This window comes from Bison bison, unplaced genomic scaffold (genome assembly GCF_000754665.1).
Source record: "Bison bison bison isolate TAMUID 2011002044 unplaced genomic scaffold, Bison_UMD1.0 scf7180017864267, whole genome shotgun sequence".
In the NCBI taxonomy this organism is placed as follows: domain Eukaryota; kingdom Metazoa; phylum Chordata; class Mammalia; order Artiodactyla; family Bovidae; genus Bison; species Bison bison.
Window position 1 is genome coordinate 1,667,455 of NW_011494839.1, and position 10,926 is coordinate 1,678,380.

The following is a 10,926-nucleotide window of genomic DNA, read 5'->3' on the forward strand; positions in this document are numbered from 1 at the left end:
GGAGCTCCAGTAGCATATTGGGCACCTACTAACCTGGGGAGTTTCTCTTTCAGTATCCTATCATTTTGCCTTTTCATACTGTTCATGGGGTTCTCAAGGCAAGAATACTGAAGTGGTTTGCCATTCCCTTCTCCAATGGACCACATTCTGTCAAATCTCTCCACCATGACCCGCCCGTCTTGGGTTGCCCCACAGGCATGGCTTAGTTTCATTGAGTTTAGACAAGGCTGTGGTCCTAGTGTGATTAGATTGACTAGTTTTCTGTGAGTATGGTTTCAGTGTGTTTGCCCTCGGATGCCCTCTTGCAACACCTACCATCTTACTTGGGTTTCTCTTACCTTGGGCGTGGGATATCTCTTCACGGCTGCTCCAGCAAAGCGCAGCCATTGCTCCTTACCTTGGACGAGGGGTATCTCCTCACCACTGCCCTTCCTGACCTTCAATGTGGGATAGCTCCTCTAGGCCCTCCTGCGCCCACGCAGCCACGGCTCCTTGGACGTGTTTCTTAAGTCTCCTATATTGGCAGGCGGGTTCTTTACCAGTAGCACCTCCTGGGAAGCTCATGTGAGTATATAGCAATACTCTTTAAAAAAATTGTGTTTATAGCTAGGTGGAGGGGATGGTAGGTATTTTCTTTTATATATATTTATTTATTTATATATATATATATATACACACACACACACACACTGCTCTACATTTTCCAGATTTTCTGTATAACTATTAATTTTGTAATTAGAAAAGCTAAAACACAAATGTAATTTTTTAAATGTGTTATAAGTACTAATTCTGGAAGTTCAACATGAAAAAGTAACAAAATTAGCTAACAATTGTTAAGCTTTTGCTAGGTGTCATCAACAGTCCTACAAGCTTTGTATACATCACTCACAATAGCTTTAAGGTAGAAATTATCACCCTCCTCCCCCATTTTCACAGGAAGTCTGAAAGGCATAGAAAAGTAAAGGACCTCTCCCAAGGCCTCCCAGCTAATCTGCAGGAGGACCACAATCTGGACTCAAATCTGTGTACTTCAAAGCCTCTCATAATAACAAATTATTAGATTTAAGCAGTCGAAAAAGACAATTCCAAATTTAATCTTTAAACTATAAAAGGGTAAAATTTCTATATTCAACTGCTTGAGCTTTGGAATCAGTTTTTGCAAGTATAATTTGACTTCTTATTTCACTGACTATCCACTTAGATTTCAGAGTAGAATTATTTGTAAATGAAATACTATATATGGAAGAAAATTTACATATGTATATTTTTTTATGTGATAGACTAGTATTGTATACTGATACAATATCATTTTCCCCATAGAATGCAGACTATACCACCGGGCAGGTCTTCGATTTGTCTGAAAAATTAGAACAGTCAGAAGCCCAGCTGGGACGAGGAAGTTTCATGTTGGGTTTAGAAACACATGATCGAAAGTCAGAAGACAAACTTGCCAAAGCTACACGAGACAGGTGAGAGCAAATCTATTCCTACCCCCAACTTTTTTTTTTTCTCAAGATTTGTAAATAACAGGATTCAAATTCCTTACAGTTCAACCTATAACTTACAGTGGTACCTAAATGTTAACCTTTAAGGTTGTCAGATGCAGGTTTTAACTTTGAAAATTTAGGCGATAGGTAAGAATATTTGGAGAAGGAAATGGCAACCCACTCCAGTACTCTTGCCTGGAAAATCCCATGGATGGAGAAACCTGGTGGGCTGCAGTCCATGGGGTCGCTAAGAGTTGGACACGACTGAGCGACTTCACTTTCACTTCTCACTTTCATGCATTGGAGAAGGAAATGGCAACCCACTCCAGTGTTCTTGCCTGGAGAATCCCAGGGACGGGGGAGCCTGGTGGGCTACCATCTATGGGGTCGCACAGAGTCGGACACGACTAAAGCGACTTAGCAGCAGCAGGTAAGAATATTAAAGGCTTCTGGGTCTAGGTGATGTTGTGAAAAACTCCCTTTCACCTTTTCTAGCTTCAGCCATAAAGTATAAGAAAGAAAACCAGTCCATTGCTGGGTCTTTAAACAAAAACCAAAACAAAACTTTGCAAAAAGATGTCCTAATCTATTCTAATATAATCCTTTTGTGAAGGATTAAATTAGGATTTCTTAAGTTTATCAAATTTCAAATTTTTATAAAGTTTTAAGCCCTAAATATCAGAGAAATGATTGTTATCTCTCAATTTATTTTTCTGAAATAATCCTTTATATAGTAATTTAGTATCTCAAATCTCAGTAAAGAATTTATTAAGAACAAACTTGATATAACATGAAATAATTACATGATCCTTCAGATACATACAGAATTGGGAAGTAATATAATATTCACTTTCACAAAAATTTGAATTTTAATATGACAGGGATAGAGAGGAAAGGAAGACTGTGTTGACATCTATATAAATCACTATCTTGGTATCCATTTTGAGAAGAACTAAATTAGTTGATAGGAAAGAAAAGAGAGACAGAAGGCCGAAATGTGTTGGAATAGAAGCTATCTTGGGTTAGAATGACCTCATTTATTTCTTCTCTGTGAGTAATAAAAGGTATAAAGATAGCAGCCTGGATAAAAATCACATTTGTCTTTGACATTAGGGCTTACTTTTGATACTTGCTCTGAATATGTCATTTTGCTCATCTATCTTTATATGTGTCTGATTTATAGTTTTATCTGCATTTACATCTCAATTTCTTAAGAAGCAAAAATGTGACTGTGGGAATGTAACTGTATAGGAAGAAAAGTAGGAAGGAGAAGAGTAATGGTACAATAGTAGAGAATTTTCCTTTGGGCGTAATTTTACAAGAATTGCATCTTTTCTGAATATTGGTGGGTTTTTTTTTTTTTTTTTTTTATCAGTTCTAAAATCTAAGTCCTTCATCCACTAATCTAACTTTACCTTTGCGTTGTTTGAAGGATGTCTCTGATTTTTCAGGAGAAAAAAGCATAAGGTTCATTAAAATCATTTTAAAAAACAATTCCAACTAATGAACAACAAGGAAAAGCAGATTTTAGTGTAATATTGGAATCAATCTATATTTCTGAATTATAAATAACTTTAGTAACCTTCTAAAATAGAACTTTTCCCAAACCTTTTCACAAATAATAAAATAACTTTTGAATTTTATCAGATATTTACATTGTCATTCTTTTGGGAAAATTTAGTAAGTAGGAAATAATCAAAATACATGCAGAAGGCTAAAAATCACTATGGTATACTATAGAGAGTAAACTGTAGATTGGTATGGTATACAGTATGTTTTGCAGAGTACGAATAGAACCAGAATCATTACTAGGGGTGCAAGGATGGAATTGGGGGGCTGGGGGAGGGGGCATGGAAGTTGCACGTTTGAAACAGTTCTCAGTTCTTGTGACATTATGTGATCTGTTTTTTCTTTCTAGCTGTAAAACTACCATAGAAGCTATCCATGGATTGATGTCTCAGGTTATTAAGGATAAACTGTTTAATCAAATTAACATCTCTTAAACAAGCACCAAGTAGTACTTTTGCCTGAAAGCCAGTATGAGGAAAAATACTCAAGTAACACTTTAAAACCAGTTACCAAAAATCTGATTAGATGAATAAGGTGCTCTGAAGGTGTCCTGGATATTAACATCCTATAATAAAATTCTTTAAAATGAAATTGTTCTTTTGTTGTTTTGTGGGAGGGGTTACATTCTTTTTCTAGTATCAATGTTTTAAAATATGAGGGAAAGAAATATTAGAACTTTTCTGTTTTAAAAGAGTCTTGCCTGTTTAAATTAGTCAAAGGATTTCAGCATTTCACTTGCTGTACTATCAGAGCCAGTTCAGTTTGCCTAAGCCTTCTTTATCTACGGCCATACCACCCAGAACCCACCTGATCTCCGAAGCTAAGCAGGGTTGGGCCTGGTTAGTACGTGGATGGGAGTCTGCCTGGGAATATGGGGTGCTGTAGGCTATTTAGGGGGCTTCCCAGGTGGTGCTAGTCGTAAAGAACCAGCCTTCCAATGCAGGAGATGTAAGAGACACAGGTTTAGTCCCCAGGTCAGGAAGGTCCCCTGTAGGAGGGCATGGCAACCCACTCCAGTATTCTTGCTAGAGAATCCTATGGACTGAGGAGCCTGATGGGCTACGCTTATTGGGGTAGCAGAGAGTCAGACCCGACTGAAGTGACTTAGCATGCATGCATGCAAACCTTCTTTTGATCTATTAGTAAAAGTACAATTTAATATAACATTTTTATGTTCCAATAAAACATTAACCAAGTCACACCATAAATTATTTTCCTGAAAGTCAAATAAGTCATTTGAGACAGAGTCTAGCACAGGTACCTAAGTCGTTAAAACACTCACCAAGTGCCTTTACTGAATGAGGCCCAGTTTTACTCTCTGGAGATACTCTGAACAAGGTAGACCTTGTAAATTCTCTAAACAATGGAGTCTAAAGCTAAGTTAACAAGAACCTAAGTATACTGCTGTGAAGGGAGAATTAAAGTGGCTGGGAACTACGCCAAAGCCTTTGACTGTGTAGATCACAACAAACTGTGGAAAATTCTGAAAGACATGGGAATATCAGACCACCTGATCTGTATGCAGGTCAGGAAGCAACAGTTAGAACCGGACATGGAACAATAGACTGGGTCCAAATAGGAAAAGGAGTGTGTCAAGGCTGTATATTGTCACCCTGTTTATTTAACTTAATATGCAGAGTACATCATGAGAAACACTGGGCTAGAAGAAGCACAAGCTGGAATCAAGATTTCTGTGAGAAATATCAATAACCTCAGATATGCAGATGACACCACCCTTATGGCAGAAAGTGAAGAAGAACTAAAGAGCCTCTTAATGAAAGTGAAAAAGGAGAGTGAAAAAGTTGGCTTAAAGTTCAACATTCAGAAAACTAAGATCATAGCATCCGGTTCCATCACTTTATGGCAAATAGATGGGGAAACAATGGCTGACTTTATTTTTCTGGGCTCCAAAATCACTGCAGATGGTGATTGCAGCCATGAAATTAAAAGACGCTTACTCCTTGGAAGGAAAGTTATGACCAACCTGGACAGCATATTCAAAAGCAGAGACATTACTTTGTCAACAAAGGTCCATCTAGTCAAGGCTATGGTTTTTCCTGTGGTCACGTATGGATGTGAGAGTTGGACTGTGAAGAAGGCTGAGTGCTGAAGAATTGATGCTTTTGAACTGTGGTGTTGGAGAAGACTCTTGAGAGTCCCTTGGACTGCAAGGAGATCCAACCAGTCCATCCTAAAGGAGATCAGTCCTGAGTGTTCATTGGAAGGACTGATGTTGAAGCTGAAAAACTCCAATACTTTAGCCACCTGATGCAAAGAGCTGACTCATCTGAAAAGACCTTGATGCTGGGAAAAATTGAGGGCAGGAAGAGAAGGGGACAATGGAGGATGAGATGGTTGGATGGCATCACCAACACAATGGACATGGGTTTGGATGGAGTTGGTGATGGATAGGGAGGCCTGGCATGCTGCGGTTCATGGGGTCACAGTGTTGGACATAACTAAGCGACTGAACTGAACTGAACTGCTCCTTGGAAGAAAAGCTATGACCAACCTAGACAGCATATTAAAAAGCAGACACATTGATAACAAAGGTCCGTCTAGTCAAAGCTATGGTTTTTCCAATAGTCATGTATGGATGTGAGAAAAGGCAATAAAGTGATAGCTTTTATATACATATAATTGGGCTTCCCTTGTGGCTCAGTTGGTAAAGAATCTGCCTACCATACAGGAGACCTGGGTTCAATTCCTGGGTCAGGAAGATCCCCTGGAGAAGGAAAGGCCAACCCACTCCAGTATTCTTGCCTGGAGAATCCTATGGACAGAGGAGCCTGGCAGGCTATATAGTCCGTGGGGTTGTAAGAGTCAGACATGACTTAGCGACTAAACCACCACTAAAGAAAGCTAAGCGGTGAATAACAGATGCTTTTAAACTGTGGTGTTAGAGAAGACTCTTGAGAGTCACTTGGACTGCAAGGAGATCAAACCAGTCAATCCTAAAGGAAATCAGTCCTCAATATTCATTGGAAGGACTGATGCTGAAGCTGAAACTCCAGTACTTTGGCCACCTGATGCGAAGAACTGACTCACTGGAAAAGACCATGATGCTGAGAAAGATTGAAGGCAGGAGGAGAAGGGGATGACAGAGGATAAGATAGTTGGATGGCGTCACCAACTCAATGGACATGAGTTTGAGCAAGCTCCGGGAGTTATTGATAGACAGGGAAGCCTGGCGTGCTGCAATCCATGAGGTCACAAAGAATCAGACATAACTGACTGAACTGAACAGAAGAATTCTCAGGAGGAAAATCCCCCAAAGAGGAGCTACCCCAGTAAACTTCCTGAAGGAAGTAACCTGACATTAAGCTGAAATTTGAAAGATAGAACTAGCCAGGAAAAAAAAAAAAACAGGTGATTACTTTTCCAAGCAAAGAGTATAGTGATATGTGGAAGGCCTGAGGCAGAGAGCAAGAATCTAGAACCATTAAGAACTGAGATTCAGTTAGACCTGAGAGTGGAGTAGTACATGGGGAGTAACAATCGATGACTTTAGTCAATAAGGTAAGTACAGATCCTGCAGGCGCCTTTTGGACTTTATCCTAATCGCAATAGGGAGTTACGAGAGTTTTAAGCAACAGAAATGTATTACACTGATGTTTCTAAGACCACTAGGTTAAGTTTTGACGAGGGCTAGATGAGATCAGATGAGATGATTTGTGGAAATAAAAAATGAAAAGAGGGCCCAAGACATGACAAACATCAGATGTAAAATGGTTAGTGGAAGAGGAAACCACAGAGCAGAGAAGAAATCTTTAAGAAGTAATTTATGAGTGACTTCACGTGTGGCCCAGAGGTCAAGGAAAACAAAGTCTTAAAGTTTTTCATTAGATTTACCAATGAAGTGGTCTTTAGTAAAATGAGGAAGCCAATTAACATTAGTATCCAAATACTTTCTCAGATAGTTAATGATACAGCAGCATTTTTGGTCTCATTTTATACTCCTTTAAATAAAAGCAGGCATCCCAGTTTCAGATGGCTCAACCTGACCTTCATTTTGAGGCCCTTTTAAAATAAAGGATGACTGCCCCCGATGAGTGGGGTTTTCCAGGTGGCGCTGATGGTAAAGAACCTGACTGCCAGTGCAAGAGACATAGGAGACGCAGATTCAGTCCCTGGGTCAGGAAGATCCCTCAGAGGAGCCCACCCCAGTGTTCTTGCCTGGCGAATCCCATGGACAGGGGAGCCAGGTGGATGACAGTCCATGGGGTCGCAGAGTCGGACACAACTGAAGCAACCAAACACACATGCACGCCCCCAATAAGCAGCTAAAATCTGTTTACTGCCACAGCCTTCAGTGATACGAACTCATACTGAGCCATTCAATTAGAAACAATAACAAAGTCATTGAGGTTTCTCTGACAGACAAGATTGAAGGCTTAAAGTTTTGACATGAAAGAGTAAGGAGTCAGTGAAGTCACCATGCAAACAAACTCACAGTTTTCATTCTAAGATGTGAATACTATTATCCATATTTAATTTGACATTGGTGATCTAATCAATTGAGTCATCTTGGTGTGATGGGAAATGTCTAGCTAACAACAAAGAGAACTGCCAGAAAAAAAAACTTGTCAGTCCTAACTTCACTGGACTCAGTATTTCAGCTATTATGCCTTGGTTGCAAGTAGCAACAAAAGCAAACAAAAACAGTTGCTTGAACAGAGATTGCTGGTTCACCTAACTTCAGAGTCTAAAATCATACTTGGCTTAGGCATAGTTGTATTAGGCTTCTGGTAATGGTTCCCAAGCTCTGCCCTCCACATGCTGACCTAAGTCTCAAGCTGGATACCTCCCAAATGGCTGCACACCACACCATCTAGTCACTGGAAAGAGCTGCTCACGGCTGTCACAATAAGGTTCTGTCTTCACTCTGGCTAACTAGGGTCATGAAGAGCTACCCTTGGGATTATATATAGTGACTGGTTTAGACCAGTTAAGTTTATTTATATATGATTATTTATATACATATAATTTATATGATTATTTATAGTGACTGGTTTAGACTAATTAAGGGCAACCCCTGCAGCTGGAAGTGGGGTCAATAATATACCAAATTCATGACTACTACGCACGGAGGCTAAACTGATACCACAGAGACAACAAACGATGTCCCCTCTGCTTTATAGTCCAGTCCACGTGAAAATAGCCCCAGAAAAGAGTAGTTGCATTTTATTGTAAATGCAGTTACTTTATTAAGAAGCAAGAACCTTTATTAATATTTCTGAAGTATATTTTTAAAATTTTAATGTATTGTCATGAACATTTTTGGTATAAGTGATCCAATTCATAATACTGAGATTTTAGGAAATCAAGGCTCAATTTGCAGCCATCGTTATTCAGAAACTAAGTCATGAATTGGCATTGCCTTTTCCTACAGATTATTATCTTATAGCCTTGAGCTATTCAGGAGTTAAAAAGGCCATTTTCTAAGAAGTCTGGTTTTTGTTTGGCTTCAAGTTTTTTCAGAGATAATTTCTCAAGCTCTTTGGTGATTACAGGGAATGTCAATCATCATCAAAAATTTAACCCCAAAATCCAAGTAATAAAGCCAGAGCCTGAAGCACAGGCTGGAACAGAGATGGAAAGAGAAGTCAATGGTTATGCACTGGGGATTGGGACCCATGAAGGGACAGCGAGATCCCAGAACTAAAGCTGCTCCAAATTTTCCAGATTGTTTTAATATCTCAAGGTCCTAGTTCCAAACAATTCATCTCAAGGTCCCAGCTCCAAACAGTTTGACAACATTAACTTCTATATATATTGTTGAGACTTTATGCATTTAGTATCATTTTAGGTTACACTGTCCAGTTATAGAAGGACTTCAATCTACACATTTTATTTATCAATTAACAATAAGATACCACACGAGTTATTCTGAAATCAACTGTACTGCCAAGAACAAACAGCCAAAAGGGGCAGAGAAACCATTTGCGCTCTGCTGTTTCTGAATTTGGAAAATCAGCTCTGAAACCAAACATCATGTGCTTCATCTGAGGGATCAAGTCTGAAGACTGTTGTTACAAATTAGTATGACTACCTGGTATTCAGGGTTTTGAAAAATTACTGCATCACACAATAGAATAATAAACTGCCCTATAGTGCAGCCACTTGAAAATAAACACTGAAGAGCAGGAGCGTAAGTAACTTTACAGTGAGTCAGAGGGACTGTTTGGGTGTTGGAGAGCTGCATATTGCAGAGGTTTCAGAGTTTCCAAAAACCGTTCTGTGAGTGATGAGGTACAGATGCATAAGTCATGCATGCAGAGAAGAGTTCATTTATATTACTAAGTCTGCACTGTATCCACATGCAGCTGACTAAAATGAACGGAACACAGACTGTTGAGTTTCCAAAGTTTCTTTCTAAATTTCTGGATTGTTTTAACTATAAACTCCAAAGAGATGCACATGGGTGAGCAATGTGGTTTTTTGTTTTTTGAAGATATAAAAATATACTACACCGAATGATGGCTCTTGGTTTTGCTCCTCTGTTTGATATAAAGGTTGATTATATTAAATTACGATAGGGTAATTATTTCACTCATTGTTTAATAATTGATGTGTCTATGTCACTACATTTGAAAATTAAATATCAAGTTGTATGTTCTCTCATTCTAGTCTATCTTCAATACAAGTTTTAGCCGCAGATAAATTTATCTCCTTAGAGTCAAATGCTAGTTTAAGGACTTCAAGTAATCAGTCTGTTCTGAAGTAATCAGTTTGTAAGTTTCTAAAAATTTCTAACCCGTCTATCCAAATATTACTGGAAGAAATGCCATTTATCTTTATAAAGTTATGATCTACTTATTTTAGAAAACTAGTAACACAAAAATCAGGTCAACTGTAACCAGACTGGTGTATTTAAACTTTTGATCTCAGAAATCAGAATATTACAAAAATAAAATAAGGAACTCTGTCATTTCAGGTCAAATTTGGGAGGAAACAGCTAAAATCATAGCTTGATAACTAACACCAATGATTAATTGCTTTTTCAACATGTGGATTATCCTGGTGCCAAAAATTATGGAACAATTGCCTAACAAATTGGAGAGTCCCTGATGTCAGTACTCGTATTTTCTTTGGATTATACTAAGCAATTATGCTAAACTTTCTAATGACTGAGTAAAATGGTATTGTGCCTTGGGGCACATTTTGATGAACTGCAGTTGTACTTTTCATAACGAAAGAGGAATATGCATAAAGCAATATATTTTTAAGAATAGAGCTTTGTGACCTTTATGTTAGGTTATAAGGGGGTTATAAATATCTATTACATAACTATGAATATGTTTACCATTACAAAACATAACTTTAAACTACTTTCCTTCCTTCCTGAAAATTTAAGTTTGTATAAGTACATCTCTAAATAAATGTTTTATTTAAATGTTCATTTTTGTTCCTAGAATTTTCACTTTATACTCCATGCTCAATGTATTATTTAAATAAACTTCAATTTATTATTTATATTATTGATGATACTAAATAAGTCCTTTAAAACATGTATGTGTTTAGCTTTAAATCTTCAACTCCTATGTAATCCTATCATTTCTTGCATGTGTTTCTAGTATACTTGAGGATATTAAGATTCTGGGCTTAAATAAAATAACACAAATTAGACTAAATAAAAAATTAATTTATGGTCTTATATGAGAGGGCATACCATGTTGAATAATTACAATCATCTGAAAAGTTCTATACCTTCAGAGAAGTTAACTTGATATGCCACCAATGTAAAAGCTATATACAAACATCACTTTCCAAGGGAGATTATTTTTTAAGTTTCTTTTTTTTATTTTTTATTTTTTAAGTTTCTAATTAGTCTTAATATTCAAGGTAAAACAACACATTACCTAAAACT

At 37.8% G+C, this 10,926-nt stretch overlaps 1 protein-coding gene across 1 annotated transcript in view; it reads left to right on the top strand.

The window, feature by feature from the left end:
- The window catches only part of COPS5 (COP9 signalosome subunit 5), a 19,607-nt gene extending 15,960 nt beyond the window's left edge, over positions 1-3,647 (top strand). Inside the window, exons 7-8 of the mRNA XM_010848456.1 lie at positions 1,321-1,469; positions 3,406-3,647. Of these exons, the coding sequence (XP_010846758.1) occupies positions 1,321-1,469; positions 3,406-3,490 (234 nt within the window). The 3' untranslated portion in view covers positions 3,491-3,647. The remainder of the gene's footprint in view (positions 1-1,320; positions 1,470-3,405) is intronic.
- Positions 3,648-10,926: the final 7,279 nt, after the last annotated feature.